Below are 27325 nucleotides of genomic sequence, written 5' to 3'. Positions count from 1 at the left end.
GGCTTCTCATCAATCTTCAACTCGTTATAAACTTTTGAAATGCAAACATACAAAACCAATCTCTTCATCTTTAGTTGGCGCCACATGTTTGTTTTGGATTGTTCATTATCCACATGTTAATATGAATGGAGAAAATTGAGAAATGACAAAAATAGAGGTCTCTTATCCCAACAGGCAAAAACATAAGGCATTGATCATATCTCATCTCAAGTCTTGCAAGTTGTAGCCATTGTTATGGCAGTCTCTTCACTCTCAATCCGCTATTGTCTTTCCCCAACAATCTCCCAGAAGGTTAGAGTAACACTGCTCTTATTCATCTTTATCTCGTGTTTCTGATTATTACACATTTTCTTATCAGACAGATATTCACTGCCCAAATCCATCACTCAGAGCTTCATGTTCACTTTCATCCGGCTACAATCTTGACTCCTCCGAGAATAGTAAGAAACCAAACTCTTGTTGACATTGTTCTTGGCCTTTGAACTGATTCTGATGGTGAATGACACTTGAATATAGCTTACCAAAAAGGAAGTGGAAGCAGTTGGAAGAGAAGGCAGGCGCTTGTGGGAGTAGGGACTTTATTGGCAACTTCAGTTCCAGCAACTTTGCTTCTTGCTGAAGGCAATCTGCCAAAAACTGTCTCTCTTCTTCATTCTTTTGGAACCAAAAGCATAACTTTGTTTGGTCTTGTAATGTTTCTGCAGAGGTACCAAAAAGCTACTCGGCTTTTGTGGATAAAGAAGACGGATATTCTTATTATTATCCATCAGACTGGAGGGTGGGTAAGCTATGGCTTTGTGTTTTGATGTTGTAAGGATGAATAAGTTCTGAGAAGATTTTGTATATAGGAATTTGACTTCAGGGCACATGATTCAGCCTTCAAGGATAGATATTTGCAGCTACAGAGTGTTCGTGTCAGGTTCATACCAACAGAGAAAACAGACATCCGCGAAGTGGGTCCAATGGATGAGGTATGTACTGCACATCTTACTTCCCCTCTTTCTCTCTATATCATTTGAGATTTCACCACACTGGTTCAGCATTCTTGTGTCTTAATCAGGTGGTTTATGATCTAGTGAAGCATAAGTTTGCAGCACCAAACCAAGTAGCTACCATCTACGATATGAAAGAGGTCATATTCACATCTATCTTTGTTACCACATCTTAAAGAATCATCAAGTATCGAGTGACTGGATCTTTAAGCTGAAAATGCAGAGGGTGGAGGATGGAAAGAGCTATTACACGTTTGAGTATGGACTAAGAACTCCCATCTATGCAACCACTTGCTTTGCAACAGTTGCAGTTGGAAACAGTAAGCATAGATTATACAAAGACATGATGTAGCTTCATTGATAAATGAGAGAAGAAAGCGAGGAATAACAAAGTTTTTTTATTGGTTTTGATGTTGCAGACAGATACTACACACTCATTGTTGGAGCAAACGAGAGAAGATGGAGAAAAGTGAAGAAGCAGCTAGAAGTTGTTGCAGACTCTTTGAAGATTCTTCAGATTTGACAACACAATGAACAATCTATTGTTACTCTTTATCTATACTCTCTCTGTGGTTACAAAACTCTTTATGTAGATTTCAATTCTCAACAATGATGTTTTGGTTCAATATAGAGATTAAATTTCAATCAAACTTGCATTAAAAAGCACTGCCAAATAAAAGTGGGATACAAATGTATTTACAAAACAGACGTCTTTTGTTCATCTTTCTTCCTACCCATTACACATTCTCCACCTAAAACACTCACACCAACAACAAAAACAAACCAACTTCCTCTAATCTTCAGAGTTTCAATAAACAAAATGATATACCTTAAGAGACTAAGCAATGAATAAACACAGTCCTACTTCTTCATTGCTTCTCTCCTGAAAAGAATATGGGAATCTACGTCTGTCTACACGCTCCTACTTTGCTTACAGAAACTAACCGTGGTTGTACAACTTCTACTCATAAGCCTTGAACAGAGACTGCAAGTTATGTCCAGTGATCGCATCCAATAATAGTATCCCGTGGCATTACATCATCCTTAAGTGTCAGAGTTTCAATCTCTCTTTAGATCAGTCGATGTTGACGTAGACCTTTGCCAAAGTGTGGTTGCATTAAACGCACATACAATCCGTTCTTACCCGCTAAAGCATCATGCGTACCTTCTTCAACTATTTTGCCTCCATTTAAAACCACAATGTTGTCCACATGTCTCATCATCGCCGCTCTGTGCGCTATCAGGATCGTCGTTTTGTTCCCCATTATCAACGTATCAAGAGCCTCCTGCACAACGCGGCTCGACTCTGATTCAATAGACGAACTCGCTTCATCGATCAGCAATATCGGAGCGTTCTTCAGCACTACTCGAGCTATAGCGATTCTCTGTTTCTGCCCTTGCGTAAGTTCAACACCTCTCATCCCTATATGTGTGTCGTAACCATGAGCTAAGCTGCTGATGAAATGGTGTGCGTTTGCGATTCTTGCTGCTTCCTTCATCTCAGCTTCGCTCGCGTTATGCCTTGCGTAAATAATGTTTTCTCTGATCGTCGTGGAGAAGATTATGGGTTCTTGTTGAATCAGACCCATATGGCTTCTTAACCATCTCACGTTATATGACTTCAAGTCTCTCCCGTCTAAGAAGACCTGACCAGCGACAGGATCGTAGTATCTCTCGATCAATGATATGATTGTGCTTTTTCCAGAACCGGAGACGCCAACTACAGCTAATGTTTGTCCTCCGCTGATTTTGAGGCTGAAGTTGCTTAGTACCAACACCTCCGGGCGAGTTGGGTAGCAGAAGTCGATGTTTTTCAGTTCAATGCTTCCATAGACGTTAGGCGGGCTAAGAGCTGAGGTGTCATCAGGTTCTATCGTAGGCACTCGATCTATGATTTCAAATACTGAAGCGAGAGACTTGCGGCGCTTGAGAATGTAAGGTGCTAACCCGAATGGCTCCACAAGGGCAAATGTAGCAAAGGAGAAAACCATGTACTCGGTTAGAGCTGTTGACAGTTTCATGTATCCGCGGTGTACTGAAAACGCGGTGTACCAGAGGAGGAGCGCGTTGCAGGCGAAGAGGAGGAACTGTGAGAAGCCGAAGGCAAAGCCAATAGCCATCCCGTGGAGAAAGCTCTGCTTGAGTATTCGTTGGAGTTGTAGTCTGTAGAGTTCCATCACCTTGTTACCGGCACAGAAAGCAACAACGGTATATATGTTTCTGACAGCATCTTCGAGTACTAACGACGCCTTTCTATGCATCTCCTGGATGCCCTTTGAAAATCCAGCAAGCCAAAGTTTCTGGAAAATTTTGAGGGTTATTAAGCTAAGTGCATGACACAGATAGAGAGATTCACACTTTGACAAAGGGTAAACAATTGGTTAAACCAAAATAAACATAAGAAAAAGATTCTAAGCCTTTTTGTGCGTAAAATATGGGTTTTTGGAGGAAGAGTAAGAAACGAAACAAACCTGAGCAATGGCAGAGAGAGTTAGTACAGGCAAAGTTGCCAAAGCAACAAGGGCCAAACGCCAACCGAGCAGCAAACCAATAAGAATGGCAACAATAACAGCAAAACTATCCTGAATAAGTATGGAAAGTCTGTTGCTGAAGGCGGCTCGGACAAAAGTGGCATCGTTTGCTAGGCGCATGGATAACGTATCTGGACTATTCTCTTCTTCGTCAAACCATCCAACTTCATTACGCAGCATCGCTGGTACAATCAGAGAACAAATAATGAAATGAGGCAAGTGAAAGTAGTAACATGTAGTGTACTTAAATTTAATAAACAAGAAAGTAATGCAGTACCTGAGAACATCATTCTTCGCACTCTCTCCGTCATTTTCTCCCCCATAATACCAAAGTAGAAGTGCTGCAAGAAATTTGCAACAACTGTGACTAGTCCCATGCCAGCAATGATCAAGCACCACTTGTCAACCTCCTCACGCAGGTGGCTTCCCTTGCTAGTATAGTATGCCGTCACTACCAACGCAATGACGTAAGCTAAAAGAGGGTTGAAAGAACCAAAGATGGCAGCACCAATACTCCCTAATACCGCATATAGCCACTCCGGAAAACTAAGCTGTGCCAACTTCCAAATTGAAGGTGACTCCTTGTGTTGAGAGTCCTTGGCCACCATCACATTTGCTGAAGTGTCATCAGAATGACCATGAGGGCGGCTAAACGTCTGTGAATGGGAGCGCTCATTTTGGGGATCTGATATCAGAAGGGGTGATATAGGGGACTCCGGATCTGAACCATTTGACTTTTGACGTTCTGGACACTGAATGTCAATTTTTGGTAGTTCTGGTAACCGCATCTCGAAACTATCTTGTCTTTTGATGGTTGGTTCCTTATCAGCAACATCCAAAGACGAGCCGTTTTCTCCCATCTTCTCTGGAGCAGGGCTATGATCATTGGGTGACTCTTCACTGTTAAAGTACATTTCCTGGGGACGGAAAACATTGTGACCTCTCTGAAGAGATGGAGACTTGGCCATTTTGGGTGATGATGGTTCTTGAAAGCCACGACCAGCTGAAGAATCCCTCTCAGGCTGGAACCCAGCAGAGTCATTGTAGTTCCTAGCTGGCATCCTGTAACAAGATGAATATTCCCATTAACACGTAATTCGTCAAAGTCAACTTTTACATAGATCATTACAAATTACACAAAAACTTGACAAGTTGTTAGATACATATGTTTTTGCTGGAGAATCATACCGTCTGGGTAGCTTTGTTGCTTCTTCACACTTCAGAAGCTCAGCATACAAATTACCAAGGTTGATTAATTCATCATGTGTACCCATTTCAAGTAGCTGACCCTCCTCCATTACAGCAATATAGTCGGCATTTCTTATTAGACTTAGCCGTCGAGCTATTATTATGGTTGACCGTCCTAACATTAGAAGATCCAGAGCTTCTTGGACAACTCTTTCAGCTTCAAAGTCTAGTCCTCCAGTGACCTCATCCAGCAGCAGTATTTTTGGATCTAAGAGTACAGCTCTGGCAATCGAAAGTTTTATTTTCTGCTCCTCCGTCAACGTTAAACCAGCCTTCCCAACCTAGAAGAAAAAGAAGTCATTTCCAACTTCTAACTGAAAAAAACAAGTACAAAAATTGCAATTCTTAATATAAACTTTCCAGTGAATGGTTACCTGAGTTTCATATCCTTTTTCAAGTGAGCTAATAAATGTGTGTGCACGAGCTTTTTTAGCTGCCTCCTCTATCTGATCCGGAGTAGCATCCCGGCCATAAGCAATATTTTCTCTTATGCTCAAGCTAAGCAAAGCAGGCTCCTGTGTCACCAGGCCTATTTGGTTTCTCAGCCACTCTAATTTTAGATTTTTAATATTTTCCCCATCAAGTAGAACTTCTCCTGTTTAAGAGAAAACCACGGATATATTCAGCCTATAATAATCTCCGTCACAGGCGAGCATTCAAGGAAGATTAGAATAAAAAGATTGATACGTATTTATATCACATCATAATACCTAGTGTAGGATCATAAAACCGTTCCATTAGAGGAATAATGCTACTTTTTCCAGAACCATTTCTACCAACAAGTGCGACAGCTTTCTTAGCAGGCACAGTGAGGTAAAATCCACTCAAGACTGGAATTTCAGGTCGTGACAAATAGCTGAAGTATACGTTCCGAAACTCAATATTTCCTTCAACAGCAGACAAAGTAGTACCCTCTTGGTTAGTCCCAGATGATGAACGAGTTATCATCTCAAAAAGCCTATATGCTGCAATCCTTCCTTGATCAAATGAGTAAAAGTTTGTGGCAGCTTGATTTAAACCCCTACAACCGCACAATATGAATATACTTAGCAAATCAATGTGTATGCCGAAACTGGAGGATAAAGATTCAAGCAATAAAAGTAGAATCTGAAGCTTACAGCCCGCTTAAAATAACAGCAAAAAGGGCTGTAATAATTTCTCCACCAGTCGCCCTTCCATGAATAACAAAGAACCGACCAATCCAAAGTTGCAGAGCACATGAACATATAGCAAGCCCATAAGTAAATCCAAGTCCAAGTCCTTGCACAAGACTTATCAATATACCATATCTCAGAGTTGCTTGGAGAGAAGTTGCGTAAGAGTATTTTGCAAGAGTTTCATTTGTAAAGGCATACAACGTTCTAACGTACGAGACCGCCTGCATATTTAGAATAAACCCTTTAGCGTTAGAAAATTGATACATGACGCGCCATACTGACAAAGTAAATTAACCAGAATGGAGCAACGACCAGTAGGGATGTAATTGTCATGCATCCTAACATAACAAAGTTATGAATCCTAAGATCTAAGTTGATGCAATTTATTAAGTTATGAATGCTAAAAAATGATATACATGCATCTAGCATAACAAAAACGAAGCCATGGCTGGGGCAATATGTTTGGATGATTTTTGAGGTAGCAAGACAGCAGCATTAAACCAAGATAAGTAACCAAAAAAAAAATCCAAACCTATCTTAAAAAGATAAACACTATCTCCACAATGTTCCCCATAAGCTTATCAATTACAATACCTGTTCAGCAATGCTGGCTGCTTCAGCATAAGCATCTTGAATATTCTCAGCAAGTCTGTGGAGAAATATATTTGATATGCCTCCTGCAGCAACAATGAAAGGACCAGTGGCTAACGTAATGAGCGCAATTTCCCAGCAGTTGACAAAACCGATAACAAGACCACTGATAAATGTTGCCATATTATGAATGTAATTTCCAACCTGTGAATGTCCAACGTCAAAAAATTAAAAACGCCAGAAGATGTATCAATCATTGCAAAATTAAGGATATTTGAAAGCAAACTTGAAATAATATAAAATGTTAAACGTACTTTTTCGCTTAGAGCCGACTGAATGAGAAGAACATCACTCAGAACTTGGCTTACTATATCCCCGTTATTCCCATACGTATCAAAGAAACTCATATCCTGATTGAGTAGTACTTGGACATACTTTGACCTGATCACAGCAGTCTGCCTCTCTCCCGTCAGTATCCAGCAAGACACCTCTATAAAAAAAAGAATTAATTATGGTGGCAGCAAATAGCAACATTGTAATTGACGAAAGAAGGACACAGCGAGGCTATATAAGCATAGTTTTAAACCAAGGTGAACTTACCAATCCAACCAGATACGAAAACACCTCCAGCGATGTATACAATAGTCAGCGAAAGCTGCACAAATGGAATCAGATGAAGTGGTTTGTAAACTGATAAACTTCAGGGTATTGCTAGTGTTTTATGAAATCAGATGAAATGGTTTGTAAACTGATAAACTTCGAGTAATAAAATAGACATCCAGAAAATCATACTTAGAAATCCCTAGAGATAAGAAAAACGAAAGTATACTTAGAACAATGGTAAACCTTCGTTTGCGCATGCATTTAAGTAAAACAGAGGTTTAAAAGCTAGCTTCCAGGTTAATATACAATTTAGATGCAGAAACACATGAAAGCCAGTATCCTCACTAGTCATCCATATAATAGCACCCCATAAATCATGAGAAAGTTCCATTAACATGCATATCCACGAAGTTGCCACATTTCAGAGGATTTTAGGCCCTCAGAAAGATGCTAAATCATGCTTATTTTAGGAAATATCATACCAACGCTAAAGATATTACAGGTAAGAAAACGACTCAAAGCTTGTTTAGTTATCTCACTACACTCACACGTTCATTTCTTGACCTAATACAAACACTATGGAGATAACAACATCCTGACAATAGTTCCAATAAAAATTCCAATAGCTCCAACAAGAAAAGCCTAAAGCTTTAACCTCAATAAACCATTGCAAAACTGAATCTTCAAAATCTTAAAGATTTCGTTTTGAATACTTATCGCAAAACTATACACTAAACTTTCAATACCTCAAAACAAGAAAAAGCTTAAACCTTTTAACCCCAAATAAACCATAAAAATTATAAATCCCCAAAACCCACAAGCTAACATACCTCGACAAGGCGATTAAACTGATCATCAGGTATCCTACGCCCAGACTCAGCCGTATACGCAAGCACCTCAACAATCTTCGCAAAATAGTGCAAGTACACAATAAGCGCCGTCCCGTGAGCAGCGGCAGCCACAGATCCAAACACCATCAGCACCCAATCGAACCGATCAGCGCAAGCGAAGAGCTGCGAGAAGGGAACCGCCGCGGGAGGAGGCTCCATCTCCTCCTGCTCCTCGATCTCCTCGTCCTCCTCCGCCTGCGTCGCCATCCCCGCGCCGCCGCCGTTCTCGGCGCCGGGGTCGAGGTAAGGGGAGGGAGACTCGGGAGGCTCGGAGACCTCCGAGACGGGGGTTAAGGGCTGGATGTGCGGCGGAGACCATCCGAATAAGCCGCGGGAAACCATCATAGCGACGGAGATGGAGAAATTAAACCCTCCGTCTCGTTCTTAGGGTTTCGAATTTTTTGAAAATCTCTCGCCGGATCTGTTGGGAGAGGAGGAAGGAAAAGGTTCGAGAATCGGCGAAGATATCGATTTTTCCGGTTAATATTGATTTTTTATTTTTAAAAGAAAGTTTTTTTTTTGAAATGAAATAAAGTGACAGATAGACAAGTCTTTGTTGTGTGTGTATGTGTGTCACCTGATGTAACGCTAGTTTTTTATTTTATTTTACATTATTATTATGGAAATGTAATGTATTGGTATTTCATTATTTCGTGTTTTTAAATAAGAGTGTGTTTTGTATTAATTAATTCTCCGGGGAGGATGCTAATGGTCAACTACGGCGACGAGTTTTTATTCTTTTTATACTTTTTTTCAGGTGTATTTCGTTTTTTCTATGATAAATTTGTTGTTTTTCCTTTTAATAATTCATAGGAAAAAACGCAGGAGTTTAATGTTTAATTTAAAAGCTACTGTTAAGTAACTTCTATTTTTATTGAATAAAGAAAAATCATCAGTCAAAAAAAAAAGAAGAATAAAGAAAAATCGTAAGAGTTAAATGTTGAATTTGTTAGATAACTTCTATTTTTATTATATAATGATGATTTTAAAGATTACAAATTGAACCGGTTTGATTTTGATTCGACTTTTAACTCATCTCTCAACTTTTTTTTTTCTAGAATACTGCGAGAAGGAGGTGGTGGTTAGGTCACCGCCATATTCCTAACGGTTACCAAACTTCTTTATCATATTCACTGGTGGTATGGTAATATGTCGACGTGAGACATATAATATATGTGGACACAATAGCCAAGTAAACTGTTTGTTCATATTATATGGTGGTTTCTCTTGCCGGCTTAATTGAAGTTAATATTGAATCGTTTCAAATGTTTTCGTCTTCAAAATAACATTGTATACTCGTGCTCCAACCAAAAACCATACATATCACAAGACTTTCATTTCGAAGTATTTTTTTTCTGTATAAGTCAGAAAAGTTAAATAACGAAACGCTAAAAGCAATACTAAACCTATTTTTAATAGCCTGAAGGAGGATCATAATTTAAACTAAGGGCATCATTATCCATTGTCCTTAGAATGGTGTCCTTATGATTTTTTATTGTTATTTTAAGCTTAGGACATTTGTAAGGACTTTGTGTTGAAATGATGATTATTGGTGGGACTTAATCTTGGTCCTTAGGTTTTTTTAAAAAAAATAATTAGTAACATATATATAAGATAAAACTTATTTCCATTTTACATATTTAATATAACACACAAATTATTGAAAACATACATAGAGAATTAAAAGCAAACACATATTTTATTCAATTCATAGAAACTTTAAAATTACATTGGGAGATGTCCAAATTTATCTCATATATTTTCAACCAAATCTGCTTTTAATTGGTGATGGCCTGGTGTATCCTGAACATCTGCTCGACGTCCCAATGTAGCACCGAGATTTGTAGGTCGTCTGACTACAAAAGTGGGATCCTCATCTTCTCCTTGTTCAAATACTGATGCGTTTCCGTAGGAATCAAAGCAATGAACGAGTACGAAAATTATTTCAGATTAATCAAGTAATCAAAGCAACCGTCGGGTAAATCTTTCAATCAGATTAATTAACTAATCAAAGCAATGAACTCGTAAAAATTTCTATCAGGTTTAAACACAAACCGAAAACAATAAAATTCCCAACCAAGTTTATCGAGAACCAACTACATGCAAATACTGAATACAGAGGAGGAACACCCACCCTTCCACCTTCGAATCGCAGAATATGATGTTGATGAGAGGGGAGAACCGTCGACAGAACCGTGGAGAGATCCGTCGGGAGAACCGTTGAGAGACCGGTCGAGAGATCCGTCAAATAAATCCGGTGGAGAAGAGAGGAGAACCGTCGGGAGGAGATCGAAGAGAGGAGATCGATGGCTCGAGATTCGTCGGTGGAGAAGACAGGAGAACCGTCGGTGGAGAACCGTCGGTGGAAAAGACAGGAGAACCGTCGGGAGGAGATCGAAGAGAGGAGATCGATGGCTCGAGATTCGTCGGTCGAGAAGAGAGGAGATCGAAGGGAGGAGATCGATGGCTCGACAGTTCGGTTCGTCGGGAGGAGATCGAAGAGAGGAGATCGAAGGGAGGAGATCGATGGCTCGAGATTCGTCGGTCGAGAAGAGAGGAGATCGAAGAAAGGAGATCGAAGAGAGGCGTTTCGTCGGTCGAGAAGAAGAAAAGGCAAGAAAATTAAATCACAACACTTACCCAAATCGATTATCCCCACCCCGGTTTCATCGCCCAATCACACTAAGCCACGTATCACCTAACGACGACAACAAAAACATCTTAAATTAGATATGTCCTTAGATAATTGTCTCTTTTTTATTTAAATTAAATGTCATTTATGCTAAGGACATCCCATTGGGACGCCGTTAATCTTGCCCTAATATACTACACACCAATTCTGATTATCAAAGGTTATATTTATTAGTAACGTGAAAACTCTTCTTGATAATAGAATGTAACAATATACGAAGAAAAAAGATTGTAAAAGCTTGGAAAAATGTGCGTTTTGGTTGGTGTGCCGTGAAGAATGCATGCAACAATAGCTGTCATCGTTTCTTACCATTTTCGCTGTCGAAGATTACTAGAAGAGCAAAGTAAGGTGAGGGTGACGAAAGAGATGGGTGCTACGACTTGTGAAAGTAGCCTTACCCAGTGGGGGCAGGTATGTATCATTGAGGCAGTATGGATGGAGACTCTCTTTTTCTGCCAGTGCATCTGATCTGTTCCCTCTTTTGTTAAAATATCCACCTTTTTCTTGATCTTTAGCAAAAGGAAAAACTCCACACATGTTTGATTAAACCAGTAACTAATGAGATTGTACTTTGTCTAGAAGATTATTTGAAATCAGTTTGTTTATATACCGCTCTTTTCTACTTGTAGTGAAATATTAGGATATATAAGACATGCGCTTTGCGCATATTAAATTTATTTTTATATATTATCGATATTTTTTTAATATATTTGATCATTTTATTTATACATATACAATGTTTTTTTGTTAATATTATATTTTTTCGATGGACCGGATCAATTTTTATTAAAAATTGTGGAACTAAACTATAATTAATATATCATGGGTTGATCGGATTGAACATTAAACAAATTATGACACAACATCTTTTTTTTTCACCGAACATATTCTTGAACAAAATAAATAGTATTGTTTTCACACTTAAATTATTTTGACATTTACCTTTCATATGATTTTGAAAGGTTTCAGATCAACCATCGAATTGATACATGTAATTTTAATGTTTTTAGTCGTATGTTTAAGAAAAACTTACATTTTGTAATTTAAAGTCGTTTTAAAAAATTTAAAATATAACATATAAGAAAAAGATCTAACATATAAGAAAAACATAACATATAAGGTTTCTCATTTTTTTAATTTAAAGTTATTTAAAAAATTCAAAATATAACATATAAGAAAAAATCTAATTTTTTTATTATATGGTTAATGTGATTGTTTAATTTTATTAATAATATAAAATTAAATAAAAATGAAAAAAATGCAAAAATTGTTATCAAATCTTTATTATTCATAGTCATTAACTGTCACATATATATTAATCATATTTAGTAATTTCATAGCTTTTATTTAAGGAAAGAATACACGCTTCTTATATTTTGAGTTAATATAATGTTCCTAATAATTAAATTTGGACCAACATTTTTTCAAATGATTCTTAAGATGTCATGTAAGCTAAATTGACATCCTAATTAAGTGACACCTAAACATGGTCATGGTCTTTTTTTAATTAGTACAAATTTAAAGTTAAAACTTTTTAAATAATTCTCAATTAATATATAGGAAATATTTGTGTTTATTTAATTTTACAATACTCGAGCTATTGCTTTGTATACTCCAAATGTTATAATATAGGTTGTAAACACTCACTAAATGAGTATTAGATTATACCATATTTCGTCAAGATTTTGGATATTTGGTAATCTACACTTCATTTATATTATAATGTTGACTGCTATGTTAGCAAACAGAAGTCATTCAAAAAAAGCTGTCTCTAGCCCAAAATTATAAGATAATACGGGTATTTTTATTTCACTGTTATAAAGTATACTAAAACATACAACCTAATGAATACTTCTACAGAAACTAACGAATAGATATACAAAAAGTATATAGCTAAATGCTAATAGAATACATGTAGTTGAGGAGATCTATAATATAGTATGGTTGATTATAGTTGGAAACACATTCTTAAAAGTTAGTATAATTGAAACGAAAAGCTATGTGTATCTCTATTTTTCTGCGGATGTATATAGTATTGACACTTGGTTGTCTTTGTTCGACAGTCATTTTGAGTGTATTATAATAGCACCATCCATGTGTCATGTGTGAGCCATTTGGGGTTGGTCCTGTCCAAACAATGTTTGGCCTTTAGTCAACCCGATCAAAATCTAGAGTTAAAGTCGAAAAGATTATTAGACTGATTGTTTTTTTTCAAATGATCAACTATTATGATGTAATCAAAATGGTTTGGTTTAGGGCTAATCTATTAAGAATGACTTGTGGGATGCACGCTTTTCTTTGGTTGACATAGATGAAATTTCATTACATGCCTTTTTGAACAGGTCAAGAACAAAAGCCACGCACATGGATTGAAAACGATATTTCACCTAAACTAGATATTTGGCCATTATAGGCTTAAGTTGCAAGTTTATAAGAAAGAAATTATCAATAAACACTACTAATCTACTATCATATACATAGTCATACATTTACATACACATGTGAAAACAATGCTGGTGTTTTTGCTGCCAACATCTATGTTTTTATGTCAGATATCATAGTATACTCATTATAATATTAAGTATGGTGAAACTCATTAATCGTTGAATCATGACAAAACAGCCGAGTTTGAGTTTTACTTTGACGAGGTTTTCTTGTACAGCAAGAAATATAAACCCACGAGTGGCAGCAACTTAATTAAAGCATGCTCATGCGTGTAACTTTATACATAAAGATTTTGTCGTTCCCATTTCTAATCTGATTTGATTTCAAGAAAATGAAGACAGTATAAGCAGAGGCTGATTGATATCGACTACCTCCTGTAGCGCCAATATTAGTTGATTCTTGTCCTCTTCACTCTTTGATCCTTCCAACTTGACCAGTTCTAAGTTCCTTGGTACTCTTGCATGCTTGCTCCCATAGTCAATATCAACACTCGTTTCTTCCTTTGAACTATACGTATTTGAATCGATCTTCAAAAAAAAACATATAGAAGTTGTTAGAATAAAAGTACTCAAAAGACGTGAACTGACAAATACTTTAGGTGCTTGACACTTACGGTAATGAAGATGCGCTCGACAGAAGGACAAAGTTTAAGAAAAGAGATTAGTGAATTGGTGTTTTCTTGTTTCATCGAGTTATCAATCCACCTCAACTCATGTAACTTGTAGAATTTGAATGATGTCCAAGAAGATGATATAGATGGTTTAATTAGTTCCTATAAACAAAAACAGTAATATATAACTCTCAAAACATGTCCTAATCTCGGAAAATGAAATAAATGTGGTAAAGACCTATTTTCAAACGTAATAATATAAACGCATGACTAATATAATTTCTCACAAAACAAAATATTATCTTTATTACCTCGAACATCCATCTGCAAAGTGTAAGAGATTGAGAGTTCTTGATGATCAGCAAGAGAGGACCGATGTCTAAAGCATTGTTGCAATACACTGGTCCTTGTCGTACATCAAAGATCGCATTGGTCAAGTTAAAATGTTCATGGATCTTGATCATAGGTAGAAACCCTTGGTAATGAAGAGTTTTAAGCTTAGATGATCTTATATCGAGACATCTCAGCTTCGGGCAACCCGAGATCGACAAGTGAATAAGCTTCGCTGGTGAATCAATAGTGAGAGAAGTCAACCCCTTGCAACCACATATCTTGAGGTTCTCAAGGGAAGAAAAATCCAACACCATGGAGGAAACGACCTCGTGTGTTAACGAATACACCGAGTCTAAACAAAGCGTCTTCACCAAGAAACCACTTGACTCGACACGTTTTGGGATCTGATCGTTAGTCTCAATACGCCAGCAGAAGCTATCTTCTTCCTTGGAACCATCAGAGAAGAAGAAACTCATATGCATGACGTTATTGGGTGCGAGGATGGTTGACACGAAGGTTGACTTGTCGAAGTGTAACTCCATCTTCCGAGTGTTTTTAGACGGAACGTGTTCGTCGAAGTTGTGGATGAAGCGAGAGATTGCCTCGATGGAGCCGTTATGGGTGTGTGCAACGAGTAAGGCTTGGTTCCAAACGGACCTAAACCTTGTGGAGACGAAAGGGGTTAGTCTTGCGGAGTCGAAAGGGAGGAAGCTGATGATGTAGAGGAGAAGCTCTAGTGGTAAGCTAGAGAGGATGTCTTGTTTTTGTTCGGACATGGTGATTGTATTTTGAATTATTTGAATTGTGTGAATGGGTTTTGAAGAAGTACTTTTATGGTCCGTACGGGTTTTGGTTTATATAAATCTGGATTATCTCGGCGTAGATCATGCTCCTTTTGTTGTTGGACACACTTCATTAGTTTTATATATCGTTTATGTTATTTTATTATAGAAAGGCTCATTCTTATACGTACGTACTAGATGTCCTCATTGTACGTATTTCAACATACTTCTTGTTTTTTTACCAATAAATAATGTACATCTAAGATGTCATACGTACTTTCTATCTCGGAGCAATCTAAATGTTTAACCGGAATATTGAAGGTGGGCTAACCGTTGACGTGTTGTTCAAAAAAAAAAAAAAGCTAACCGTTGACGTAACTCAGCCTAACTAATTGCAAGTAGTAAAATGTATGTTCCAACACTTCTGAGCCTTGTCCTACCACTGATTTAACAATTTGGACGAGTATAGGCTGCACATTTCATCCTGATCCTAGAAGAAGACTAAAAGATAATATTAAAAATCTAGACATTTGTTTGCTTATTATACTCAATTAATTAATCACAAAACATTTCAATATTTTTTAGATAAACATATACACAGTGTATAATACACTACATGTTTTTTCATGCTCTTTGATTTAGTAGTTTTGATTCATGCCAATGCAGACTATTCCCTCTAATATAGTATACAGTTTGGTTGATGGCAAAAAAAAGTATACGATTTGGTAATATTATCGTAACGCTCTCACCGCCCACGCCCGCTCTCTCGGTCCGTAGGTTTCATCCCGTTCCAATAGTTAGTGTGTTAATTTTCCAAAATCCGAAAGTCATGTTTACTGATCTTGCAACCACCACATGACATTTCTCCGTGATTTGACTTCAATTACACGGTATCGCGAATCACTTCCCGATAGGTCACCTATTCTTCCACTACCCCAGCTCAAACACGATTAATTTTGGAGTTCTAAACGGATATGTGATAGAAAAAATAAGTGGTGACATAGGTATACAAATCAATTCTCTTAAGCATTTCCACGTATCACAACTCGGAATATTATAATTATATTCTAATACTATAGTCTAATTTGCTCTTTTTGTTAATCAACCACGCATTTATATCAGAAAACAAGTCTTGGCTTAGTTTTTTCATGTGGTTTGTCTCACAAATTCATTTTTCAATAATTCCATAAACCAATCAGTTTCTTGCTTTCCTCAATTACCGGTCTCATTTACCGAATTTCCAAAGAGAATTGGGCTTGGGCCTCTGCAGTGGGTTTGATGTATCAAGACTTTACATACCCACTTTCAATGTATCGGTTACAAAAATAAAGCCGAAGGTTAACGAAGAAACTAGAAAGGGTTTTAATGGCGAGCTTCGATGTGAAGACGATAGTCAAGGACAAGAGATTCTGGGCAGCTTCCTTCCTCATCGCCTGGGCTGCTGGTCTCCAGGTGATTCATTCCCACTGTTTTTTTTTTCTTCCAAGTTAGAAAATAGATCACACGAATTGTTTGATTCTGGAAGCTCAAATCTTGAATTGAAACGTTATGAAATTGAATCTCAGGGGCACATAATGTGGCTGCAGAGGCAAGATTCATTTAAGCAAAAATTCGGAACGATCGATGAAGAAAACCAGAAATGATTCAGCCATTTAGTTGTTTTTTTTGTTATTGCGAGGATGATTTGAGGTTTTTTTTTTTTTAATATTTCATCAAATGTCATCTTATGAAGAATGTCGATGAAGAATTACTGGCAATTAGTTTGTGCTTTGGGCAAGACTCCAAATCGAATGTTGTCTCTATGTAATTTTAAGACCAAGTTTCAAGAACTCGCTTGTTTATTATTATGATTGTAATTAAAAGTGAAACCAGAGATATATAGGCTGGTTTCTCTTGTAATTGCATGTTAAGAATCATGTATTATGGTCTCTCAACAGCTAAGCCTGTCCTTAGATCAAATCTTGTAGCTTTTTGTTCACTTCCAATCCTTCGATTCGATCAGAACAACTAAATTTTTGCGAACTGCAAAATGAAATTTCATAAATGAAATTTCATAATCAATTAATAAACAGAAATAATTGCACTCCGATTCCTATCGGAAAGATTGCTCAAGAACTTGCGGACCTCGTGATTCTCTTTGGCCACCCGGACTGTCTTAAGCGATAAGAAAACGCGGATTGTGCGGGTCTCATAGTAATTAGTCTTTGGGCCTAGAAAGCTTTTGAGATCATACTACGGTTATCAAAAAAAAAAAATTGCTCAAGAGCACGAGCATTACATTACTCAGCTAGAATAACACGGAAAGCAACACAACCGATCGAAACAAAATTCTTTAAACAGCTAGAACGTCGAGGTTAAAATATTCTACTGGGTTGGATTTATTTTGGGTTTTAATGGGTTTGTCCTGTGGACTCGGCCCATTAAACTAAATCTAATATGGATTAGCGTTATCACACGGAACGAAGTAAAATCCTCGAGATGAGCAAATATAAACTTATTTTTTTAAAGCAAAGCAAATATGAATAAGAAATATTAATTAGATTAATTCGCTCCGTCCGCTATAACCATATTTAGATAATTTCCAATAAAGGTTCTTTAATTAGAGTCTTTCTAATTAAAATAAAAAATAATAAAAAAAATAGAAGAAAAAGTGAAGAAAAGTTTTTTTAAGAAAAGGTTTTTAGAAACACTTCTTAACTTTTAACTTCCACTTATCTTCTAGCATTTTAGAATTATTAAAAATAAAAAATTTAGTTATTCAATTAAAATATTAATTTCTTTTTTATTTTTCTAGAATCTCACATACCTTCTAATGGTTGGAGATGCTTAATCATCCTCTTTATGTACTTTCTTTTACTTTTTGTATTCAGTTTTCCTTTACTTTATTCAACTTTCCGCTGTTCTGACTAAGTTTTCTTAATTTTCTGCTGTCCTGACTAAGTTTCTTAAATTGTTTCTCGTACTTTACATATGTCAATGTCAAGTACGATGGAGAAAGGATCTCGAAATGACAAACTCAGAATATTCCAACAAAGCAACACCATACATTGAATGCTCTGAAGCTTTTTGCCTTTTCATTACAAAAGCTGTCACGTTCAAGTACACAATTGTTTTTCTTGCACAGATGCTTTTCTTATGTGGCGATTAGAAACCGCAACAAACAAGAACCATAGTTTCAAAAAAAACAAAAACCTCTAAGATACGTCCCATATAATGCTGATTTGATGCTCTGCTCCATTACCCACCAGCGCATTACATTACGCTCACGCTCGTGCTCTAAAGCATTACCTTTCAATAACTTTTATGGAGATTAAGATTACGTATGAAAAGAAAACAACATAAAGCAATTGTTTATATTACATTAGTATACTTGTTGCAGATTTCTTGGCCAGGTGTTGGAAATAATACGTAGGAAACCCACAAGAGTTTGAAGATGTGTTACATAATTCAAAAACTCAAACGCACCATATATTAATTATTCGTTAAAGGTACTTTTATCAGTGCAAAACATTTCATATTATTATAGCCGGATACAAAATTTAACAAAGCCAAAATTAGCATCAAAATAACAGCACTCTTGAATCTACCAATCAGTACCGATCCGGAAACTGGAAATCGGACTCATTGTTTACAATTATTATATTTCATAATCACCGTTAGTGCTTTGTTTACTTTAGACTGAATCATTGGTGGTAGGCCTCAAGATCACAACATTTGCATCCATTGTATCCTTATCTGCGTTAGCTTTCGACGAGAATGACACAACTTGTATATTACTAACTGGGAGCTCCTTGTCCGTGTCTGAAAACGAATTAGCTGGTTCGTCTTTGCTTTTGCCCCACAAAACGGAATAGAGCCCAAGAACTATCACTATTGCTCCAAGAATCCTACACGTATTATTTAGATATATGGTTAGATGATTCATATTTTGAAAAAACATTAATTATTTTCAAGATTTTCAAAAGCATACGTACCTTCCAAGGTACATAACCTCAGAAAGAATTATAGAACCCATAATCGCAACAATGACCATGCTTAGTGGATTAAAGGCAGTCACAAACACTGGTCCTCGAGTTTTCATTATTACTCCTTGAACGTAGTAACCAACACCTGAACATATTACCCCCTGCATCATATCACAGTAAGATCATTTAGTTTAATTTGTATATAACAAAAATAAAACCTAGATTATATATTAGTATATCATATGCTTACCCCATAAACAGCAGCTAGTAATTTGGAATCTAATTGGATGGCCCAAGCAGAAGGGTTTCCCCTTTCAATGAAAAGTGCCACAATAGTGCTTTCAATAGACCCCATTAAGCATATTAAAGCTGTCAAGGATAGCTCCACCGGGTAAGATTTAAGCGTGATCGCCTGCACATAACCAAATCATTAATTTAGTGGTTCAATATAACCGGTTTCAAATATGTAGAATCTTGGTCTTTAAAGTTACCTGGAGATTGACAAAACCGGCCCAACAGATGCAACCGGTAGCAATGAGAAGTGCGCCTTTGGTAAGATCTTGTTTGACACCAAGATTTGATGAGTCTTGATGGTTGTCGCTAGGATGAGCCCAAGGCAAAGGAATCAAAGGTCCTTTCACAACAGTCATAAGCATTGCTCCACCAACTGTCACAACTGTCCCTAGAATCTTGGCTTGGCTGTGTATTTTCCTGATGTTAACCTTCTCAAGTCTACACGTTAAAATATATTGATCCTTTAGACCAACAAACTTTAAACTGGAGAGAAACACAAACCACATCAAACGAAACAAAACTGTGTTTACTGACCTGAAGATCCATGCCATAAGAAAGGCAAAGGCTGGAAGAACGTTGGTCATTGCAGCTGTGAAAGTCGCGGAAGTGTACTTCATACCGGTGTAGTATAAGTTCTGATCAATTGTTGGTCTATAAACACATAAAGCAAATTCAATTGACTTAAAACATAAGAAATCAATATATAAATGTTTAAAAGTTAAAAAAAGATGAACGAAATATAATTCAATTATTCTTACTCCAATAATCCGAGCAACAATATCTTGAAGAAGATGGGCAGCGTCATCTTTGGCCGTATTTTTCTGTTCATTTCAAAATCACATTAAACTAAGATAATCAGAAAGCGTATTTTTGTAGCTATATTTTTTTGTAAAGAATACGTAGACATGATACAAATACGTACTTACGTATACTATACGTAAACGTATACATGCACATGCATGACCATAATACAATTTGTAAGTATGGTAAATGAAAATACTATACCTATCCAAGAAAAAGGCAAATGGAGCAATGAAAATAGTTGCGACGATATGGCGATATGCAGCTAGAACGTGAGGGCTCATGCCTCGGTCCAGAGCGAACTTCGCTATGATCGATAGTCCAGCGTATCCGAATTGTAGAGAAACAACAGTTAGGAATGGCTTCCATGTGTTTAGAGCCATATCTCTACGCACTTTGGTATAAAGTGAGAAATAGGAAATATGATGTAAGAAATTAAAGAGCTGATGGAGAAATGTGGGAGAGTATGAGTTGGTTTTATAGGTCAGTTTTTAGGGTTTCGTATTATTTTCCATGTGAATTTAAAAGTTAAAATCTGACTTTTGGGTTAGGATGAATTCTAGGGATTCCACTTAGTAATGCAAGTCTAATAGTGAGGATAATAGAATAAAAAACATTCTTTAGATGTTATCCACATACATAATCATTTTGGTGGTCGTGATGATGATGAAAACATCAACTCAAATTGTTATAAAATTAAAATATAACGGGTTGGTTTGTTTTACCAAGGAAACTGAGTACTTCTCACGGGATTCAAAATACCATTGGATATTCCATAGACTTGAGATATGTTTCCTACAAAAAAAATAGCATGCTTAATCCTTATCCGGTTACGTACACTAAAAAAACAATATCAAGTTGTCCACATGCTTTAGTATCCAAAATTACCATGTCGTCAATATATATTTTGATGGTTTCGTATATGTTGAGTACTGTAGACTTGCAAATTTTGCTTACTAACTCTATAATTACCATATAATGTTTTGTGCTTTAATCTTAACCATACGGTATTGAGAATTACTTTCTGATATGTTATCTTGCTTTTTACTTTTCCATTTTAAACGCATTTAAATTTGTAGTTTTTTTTAGATGTGTATTCAAAAATTAAGATATGTAAAGTTTAATGACATAAGTAGCAGAATATATTTTATTAACCTTTCATTATACATCAAAAACTGAAATTGAGATGTTACATTTATAAGGAGTCATCAAAAAAGGAGGCCAAGCGAATATTATATATAGCCAACAAATGGGGATAATGAGATTCTATTGCAAAACACAAGTGGATCCATGTAGATTACAACGAATTATTGAACCCACCAAATTAAATATAACTTCAATCAAGCTGGAAATATAATTAAAAATGTGAATACATGTCCACATAACACATATAACAAATGGAAAAAGCATAATGCGTCCGAATCGGATTATATGTGGAAGAATGATAACAAAACAACTTTTGGCCAACATCGTGGTTGATGATATTTGGCAGTTTTTGTGATTCTCCCCACCTGGAACCTCTATCTCTACATAGAACAATAATAGTAATAATGCCAGTTACAAAAAAAAATAGTAATAATAAGGGAATATATACTGCTTATAGCTGACGAATTCCACAAAGTTTAATTCCCGACAGCCTAACTAATCGTGTATATCGTATGCATAACATGTTATGCGGTGAACCGTCCGTGACGAAATATATTCCCCATCTTCAGTGACTTTTTGTTTTATTTTGTACCTTAACCTGTTCCAGATATGCGATTTGTCATGAACATGATGGTTGTTAATGACTTTCAAATCTAAATACGTTCCTAATACCTTATGTGCAAGTTAAAACTTTCTATAATTGGGATATATCAAATATCATGCGTGAATACATATCATGAACCTTTTTAAGATATTGAATCAATGAACTTACACATAAAATGTAAGAAGGTGGAGTGAATATGTTGTTCTCTCCCACCATGTTGGACAAATTTGGCAAGCTGAGTTGTCATCGAATCAGCTTAGCTGAATTTTTGAAGTAGCGGAAGCATCATCATTGATTTGATACTTGATTCGTTATAGATAACTATTTATAAGAAAACATCAACATATTCTATCTTTTGTATTTATACGAAATTTTATTCGATGAAGATCTGTTGATAAGAAAACATCAACCAACAAAAAATATCTCAAATTTATCAGTCAGACCCGTACAACTATATCTACATCACAAAACCAAAAATTAGAACTATATCTAAACATAAATAACCAGTTTATGATAGTCTACTAGTTGAAAGACCATTTTCATTTGATATTGAGAGATTTTATGGTTTGAGTCTTTCTATGGTATTTAATTATAGTTTGTGTCAATTCGAAATTCTCCAGCTATAAGAAGGAAAAGACTATAAATTAAGAGTCATAACCTAAGACATAATCGAATAAAAGCGAAAACAAAATGATAAGAAAACAAAACTTTAGACTAAAAAGAAAACAAAACTTGTACTATTTATCAAAAACCGATGATTCATATATTTTTTTCTCTGTAATACGGAAACGCTTTTCAACGAGTGGTATTAATCCTAGTAACATCCAGCTGCATAAAACCATGCGTGAAAGCCTTCTCTGACTCGATTAAAAAATAAAATAAAATAAAGTCCACCACTCAACCGGTAGAGTAGAGAGTATGATTTATCCAACAACAATGTAAGTATATATGTTTAGACTCACGTCAAAAACTCGAAGAATACATTTTAGTTTTTGTTTGTATTTTTAGTTAAAATTTTGTAAGTCGAAGACATCACGAATTTCGATCAAAAGAGAAAGAAAAAGGAAAGTTACAAAATGTGTAAAGAATACTGATCTTTCAATATAAGCATATCCGCCAAAACAAGTGGTGGAGTGCGGGATGAAATTTATTCACTGCCACCAGTAGTGCAGAAAATATTAATTTTGATTTCAATTTTTAGAATTAATCATAAAAGTATCGTCTAGAATATTTTCTTGAATTAACAGCCATGTGAGGCTATATAAAGAAGCAAAATGAAAGTATGGCTTACATTGTCTAAGAAAAGATTAAGCAGCCAGAGTGAAAAAAAGATTTAATTTAATATAATATAAAACGGAAAGGGTTGATAAGATAGTGCCACGACATCTCTCAGATGTATGTGCTATATTGTGCTGTAGGGGTGGGCGTTCGGGTACCCGTTCGGGTTCGGGTCGGGTATTTCGGATTTTCGGATATTTCGGTATAGAAATGTAGAACCCGTTCGGGTATTTCTATACTTCGGGTCGGGTTCGAGTATTTTTAGTTCGGATTCGGTTATTTCGGATCGGGTTCGGATATTTAGATTTTGAAAAAAAAAATTAAAATTTTCATTTCTCAAGTTTCTTGTATTTAAAAATATAATTTTTAGTTAACTAATTTTTTATTTTTAATAGATTGAATGGTTAATAGATTTTGACATAACATTTTAAAACTAAAAAGGCATTAATTTAATTATTTTTAAAAAAAATTTGGATGTAACTTTTTGTTAATTTTTGAAATAAAAAACTTGACATGCATTTTAAGTGAATAGCAAATCATTTTTTCCGTAATTGTATGTATATCATATGAACTTAAAGTATGTGTAGTATCAATATAAATATTTTATATAAAATGAGATATGTAAACTAGAAATATAAGGTTAATTATACATATGTTCGGTTATCTTCGGATATCCATTCGGGTTCGGGTATTATCCATTCGGGTTCGGGTATCCAATCTCTCCTTATTCAATACCCGTTCGGGTATTTTGCTACTTCAGTTCGAATTTCGGTTCGGGTTTTTCGGATCGGGTTCGGATGCCACTTCGGATATCGGGTAAAATTCCCACCCCTATTGTGCTGTGTTGGTGTGCTCTTTGGGGTTGGTTTCGTTACCATTAATATACTATTCTTTGTTCCACTTACATGTGATATGCCTTTTTTTTTTTGTAATATTCTGTTCGATTTTATCATCGTCCAATATCTTTAAACTTTTGCATATTCACAAATTTGGATATGTTTAATTAGTTACATATAAATAAAAACCTCTAGAAGTGGTCACTGAAAACATTAAATCGATATAGTATAACGGTATGGTACTACTAAGTTTGGATTTTAGTTTTAATCAATATCTTAAAAAAAGAAACAATTTCAGTTTGTTTTTTACTTCTTTCGTTCAATTCAGAATAGATTTTCGGATAGTGAAAAAGTTTATTAACATTATACATATCATAATCAGTTTTTCAGATTGGTATATGTTTTATGCGAATCGAACATTCCTAGTTGTAATCATGTATTTTTCAAAGAAACTAAATTAATCTATATTTCTCTGATAGCGACGTACACTTGAGCTTTCATTAACATGTATAGTTTTAAATTGTTTTATTAAAGAACTACACCAAAGCAGAAATATACCGAAAGGTCAAAAGGCGGTCTCGGAGTCACTCTTGCTGATGTAGAAACTCTTGTCCCAGTTGAGCCGCGTCCACATGGAACCTTTAATACGGCATGACGCAGCTTCACGTATTTACAAACAGAAGAAGTTGGTTTCACCTGATTGTAATATGAAACTGAATCTGACTTCAAACTCTATAAACAGAGCAGGTCCTAGGTTTTATAAGACTAGAGGCGAAACAAAATAAGCGCCACTGGTTTTAAAATAAAATAAAAGAAAATATGCATTACTGTAGTTTCCAACCCAGATTGACATGCAATAACTCAAGCTTATACCACTATACTAAAGAAATATTATTCCCATGCTTCTTTTGGCTTTGTCCAAAGGGCTGGTGACTCTGTCTATAAACTTCTCAAGACAAGATTAAGACAATTTATGTGATACATATTCAAGAGATTTATGATGAAGCTGGAGTGATTAGCTACTGGAAAGGTATAAAAAGGACATTTATTGATCATGGTATCTGAAGTTAGGCTTTTGGAATTTCTCTTATATTGTTTCTTTGGCTAATGGTATTTCCAGATTATTTGATACTCTTAGGACAGTTGACGTTCTTTCTTTGGGTACATGCGGCTAGGTGTATTATGTATAATACGGCACTCTTAGGCCAATTGATAAAATGGTTCTTTCTAGCTACTCATTGTGCCCATCTTAATTTAATGCCATATTTGAATGAACTTCTTCGAGTTGGCCTTCAGAGTAGATTGTGTATGATTATGATGTTTACATGTAATACCTTAGTTGCAGATGACATGTGTTTGATATGGATGAGCGTGCGATTGGGTTCTTAAACTCTCTCATCAATGAAGAAATTGTTAGTTTTGTGTTGACTGGTTTGAGAAAACGCTTGGATTCTAAAACTCAATCATCAAGGCAAATATTGTTGGTTTTATGTTAACTGGTTTGGGAAGTTGCTGAAATATGTCAATGGTGCCAAGAAGAGGTGGGTCATGAGCTCCCATAATGAATACAATAGCAACATTACAGACGAAAATCTTCAGTCGTACTTGAACTCGAACGTATATATATAACCACAAATCCAAACTTTCATTGACTATAAACAAACTAATCTATACTTTCTGTCTATCTAACATTAAGATATGAATATCATAATGATAGGTATAAGAAGGTATACTATCGAAAGAAGAAAGGAAAAGTAGCGGGAGAAGCCGTTGAATGAAACTGCGGTTACTCATTTAAATAAAGAAGTTGGGAAGCTTCTACTTCAGAGAGAGGCTTTGCAGTTGCGGAGCTGAAAGGCAACTCGAAGACTATAAATATAGAGTAGTTCTGTTACGAGTCTTTTATGCTTTGATCTTGATTGTACTAGACGTTATGAGTCTATACTTCACAGTCGCTATGAGACTGGTGATGAGTGCTTAGTTCGTTATGAGAACTTGAGTGCTTATCACAATCAGAGCTGTAACTCCATTTGATTCAATAAGAAGAACGGTATTATTCAGTTACATAGATCGAGAGTCTATCATTGGTGCGGCGAAACTGGTCGGAGCCACCGCGACGCTGCGAGATGGTGGAAACGCGTAACGGAGGTGATCGAGAGAAGTCGACGATCGGAGAGTCAGCAAAATCGATGGATCTTCAACAGATTCAAGACGAGATGGAGCTGACGAAGCACAATTACGAGAAGCTTGCTCGGAGCGAGCGAGCAGCGACGGCGAAGTTCGAGTCGCTGGAGAAGAAGATGGAATCGATGGGAGAGGAATCGAATTCGAGATTTGGAGCTCTGGAACAGAAGATGAGCGTTATTACGGATATGCTGACGCGATTCGAAGAAACGGCGATGTTCACTCAACGGCCGGGGAAAGAAATCGCTTCAGCGTCGCAACCTCCGGTTGATCAGGTACCGTTATCTCGTACTCAACCGGAACAATCTCCAACACATTTAGGTTATCGGAGAATTCAAGATTCGATTGCATCTCGTGATAAAATGTTGAGAAAGATAGAAATGCCTGTGTTCTCTGGTCCTTTGCCTTTCGATTGGATCTCCCGTGTGGAGCGTTTTTTCAGGTACGGTAACTACAACGAGGAAGAAAAGCTTCAGTTGGTATCTCTAAGCCTAGAGGGGCCAGTGTTACAATGGTTCAACGGAGAGGTTATCAGCGAACCATTCTTCAGTTGGGATCAGTTTACGCAGAGGATGTTGGACAGGTTTGGAGGTCCTATTGATAATGACCCGGCAGCAAGATTATTTCGCTTACAACAAGAAGGCGAGATTAAGGATTACGTGAATGAGTTTGAAGCATTGAGGAATCAAGTAACAGGGGTGGATGAAAAGAACTTGATAAAGATATTCTTTAACGGTTTGAAACCAGATATGAAGGAGGTTATCCGCATGAAAGAGCCGGTTACGTTAACTCAACATAAGCTGGCGGTATTAAAAATGCAGAGTACTACGTTTTGTCGAGTGATAAGCTCGGCTGCTAGTGAAGGGCGGGGAGGCTATCAAAGACAAACGGCAGTAACTCGTGCTGCTACGAACACTAATAAGCCACAGACTGAAGCTCTCAAGTTTGGGTCAACGGCAAACAAGGAAAATGTAGCGCCACAACGAGATGCTATGAGACCAAGATTACAACATACAGATGCCGAACTGGATCGCATGAGAAAAGACAAGGTCTGTTTCAAATGCAAAGCACCCTGGACACCAGCTCACAAGCCGCTCTGTCCTAATAGACAACTACGTGTTTTAACGGTGATCAACGGACTACAGCTTGAGGTGTGTGATTCTGATGGAGAAGAGGAAGATCAAGCCTCTAAAGCGACACAAATCTTACATACGTTGTCACTGAACTCTTACCTAGGCATCGACTCCCCGAGAACAACTAAGATGAGGGGATTTATACAAGACAAAGAGGTGATAGTCATGCTCGATAGCGGAGCATCACACAATTTCATCTCACCGGAAATT

At 36.5% G+C, this 27325-nt stretch overlaps 5 protein-coding genes across 5 annotated transcripts; 2 read left to right on the top strand and 3 right to left on the bottom strand.

Annotated features, from left to right (window-relative positions):
- Positions 1 to 43: 43 nt before the first annotated feature.
- Positions 44 to 1637, top strand: LOC106451001 (photosynthetic NDH subunit of lumenal location 1, chloroplastic). The gene is made up of 8 exons (XM_013892847.3): positions 44 to 291; positions 359 to 440; positions 517 to 621; positions 705 to 778; positions 849 to 971; positions 1061 to 1132; positions 1216 to 1312; positions 1412 to 1637. The coding sequence occupies exons 1-8, from the start codon at positions 235 to 237 to the stop codon at positions 1513 to 1515; spliced, it is 714 nt and encodes a 237-aa protein (XP_013748301.2). The 5' UTR covers positions 44 to 234; the 3' UTR covers positions 1516 to 1637.
- Positions 1627 to 8524, bottom strand: LOC106451000 (ABC transporter B family member 6). Its single transcript, XM_013892846.3, has 11 exons — positions 7953 to 8524; positions 7120 to 7174; positions 6834 to 7009; positions 6523 to 6723; positions 5890 to 6149; positions 5482 to 5792; positions 5146 to 5366; positions 4712 to 5052; positions 3801 to 4585; positions 3464 to 3705; positions 1627 to 3292 (listed from the first exon to the last, which is right to left on the bottom strand). The coding sequence occupies exons 1-11, from the start codon at positions 8355 to 8357 to the stop codon at positions 2063 to 2065; spliced, it is 4227 nt and encodes a 1408-aa protein (XP_013748300.2). The 5' UTR covers positions 8358 to 8524; the 3' UTR covers positions 1627 to 2062.
- Positions 8525 to 13285: 4761 nt separating this feature from the next.
- On the bottom strand, positions 13286 to 15178 carry LOC106454662 (F-box protein At2g39490). Its single transcript, XM_013896772.3, has 3 exons — positions 14071 to 15178; positions 13763 to 13921; positions 13286 to 13676 (listed from the first exon to the last, which is right to left on the bottom strand). Exons 1-3 carry the CDS (start codon positions 14866 to 14868, stop codon positions 13473 to 13475), a joined length of 1161 nt encoding a protein of 386 aa, XP_013752226.2. The 5' UTR covers positions 14869 to 15178; the 3' UTR covers positions 13286 to 13472.
- A 1027-nt stretch (positions 15179 to 16205) lies between these two features.
- Positions 16206 to 16714, top strand: BNAA05G34660D. The gene is made up of 2 exons (XM_013896773.3): positions 16206 to 16326; positions 16440 to 16714. The coding sequence occupies exons 1-2, from the start codon at positions 16240 to 16242 to the stop codon at positions 16515 to 16517; spliced, it is 165 nt and encodes a 54-aa protein (XP_013752227.2). The 5' UTR covers positions 16206 to 16239; the 3' UTR covers positions 16518 to 16714.
- A 1612-nt stretch (positions 16715 to 18326) lies between these two features.
- LOC106454665 (WAT1-related protein At2g39510-like) lies at positions 18327 to 20394 on the bottom strand. The gene is made up of 7 exons (XM_013896774.3): positions 20139 to 20394; positions 19892 to 19954; positions 19668 to 19784; positions 19331 to 19571; positions 19090 to 19251; positions 18849 to 19000; positions 18327 to 18761 (listed from the first exon to the last, which is right to left on the bottom strand). Exons 1-7 carry the CDS (start codon positions 20315 to 20317, stop codon positions 18548 to 18550), a joined length of 1128 nt encoding a protein of 375 aa, XP_013752228.2. The 5' UTR covers positions 20318 to 20394; the 3' UTR covers positions 18327 to 18547.
- Positions 20395 to 27325: the final 6931 nt, after the last annotated feature.

The sequence above is a fragment of the Brassica napus genome, chromosome A5, assembly GCF_020379485.1.
Source record: "Brassica napus cultivar Da-Ae chromosome A5, Da-Ae, whole genome shotgun sequence".
Classification (NCBI taxonomy): domain Eukaryota; kingdom Viridiplantae; phylum Streptophyta; class Magnoliopsida; order Brassicales; family Brassicaceae; genus Brassica; species Brassica napus.
Note: the sequence above shows the minus strand (reverse complement) of the source record. Positions and strands in the feature narration are given on the sequence as shown.

What these genes read in the sequence shown, in the direction of transcription:
- LOC106451001 (XM_013892847.3), top strand. Translation starts at nt 235, where the DNA reads ATGGCAGTCTCTTCACTCTCAATCCGCTATTGTCTTTCCCCAACAATC. An exon ending in TCTTGACTCCTCCGAGAATA is followed by an intron (nt 441 to 516) that starts GTAAGAAACCAA and finishes ACTTGAATATAG; the next exon opens with CTTACCAAAAAGGAAGTGGA. An exon ending in AACTTTGCTTCTTGCTGAAG is followed by an intron (nt 622 to 704) that starts GCAATCTGCCAA and finishes ATGTTTCTGCAG; the next exon opens with AGGTACCAAAAAGCTACTCG.
- LOC106451000 (XM_013892846.3), bottom strand. Translation starts at nt 8,357, where the DNA reads ATGATGGTTTCCCGCGGCTTATTCGGATGGTCTCCGCCGCACATCCAG. An exon ending in AGTTTAATCGCCTTGTCGAG is followed by an intron (nt 7,175 to 7,952) that starts GTATGTTAGCTT and finishes CCATTTGTGCAG; the next exon opens with CTTTCGCTGACTATTGTATA. An exon ending in CAGCCAGCATTGCTGAACAG is followed by an intron (nt 6,150 to 6,522) that starts GTATTGTAATTG and finishes CTAAATATGCAG; the next exon opens with GCGGTCTCGTACGTTAGAAC.
- LOC106454662 (XM_013896772.3), bottom strand. Translation starts at nt 14,868, where the DNA reads ATGTCCGAACAAAAACAAGACATCCTCTCTAGCTTACCACTAGAGCTT. An exon ending in TTTGCAGATGGATGTTCGAG is followed by an intron (nt 13,922 to 14,070) that starts GTAATAAAGATA and finishes TTTTGTTTATAG; the next exon opens with GAACTAATTAAACCATCTAT. An exon ending in TCGAGCGCATCTTCATTACC is followed by an intron (nt 13,677 to 13,762) that starts GTAAGTGTCAAG and finishes TTTTTTTTGAAG; the next exon opens with ATCGATTCAAATACGTATAG.
- BNAA05G34660D (XM_013896773.3), top strand. Translation starts at nt 16,240, where the DNA reads ATGGCGAGCTTCGATGTGAAGACGATAGTCAAGGACAAGAGATTCTGG. An exon ending in CCTGGGCTGCTGGTCTCCAG is followed by an intron (nt 16,327 to 16,439) that starts GTGATTCATTCC and finishes ATTGAATCTCAG; the next exon opens with GGGCACATAATGTGGCTGCA.
- LOC106454665 (XM_013896774.3), bottom strand. Translation starts at nt 20,317, where the DNA reads ATGGCTCTAAACACATGGAAGCCATTCCTAACTGTTGTTTCTCTACAA. An exon ending in TTGTTGCTCGGATTATTGGA is followed by an intron (nt 19,785 to 19,891) that starts GTAAGAATAATT and finishes ATGTGTTTATAG; the next exon opens with ACCAACAATTGATCAGAACT. An exon ending in CCGGTTTTGTCAATCTCCAG is followed by an intron (nt 19,252 to 19,330) that starts GTAACTTTAAAG and finishes GGTTATGTGCAG; the next exon opens with GCGATCACGCTTAAATCTTA.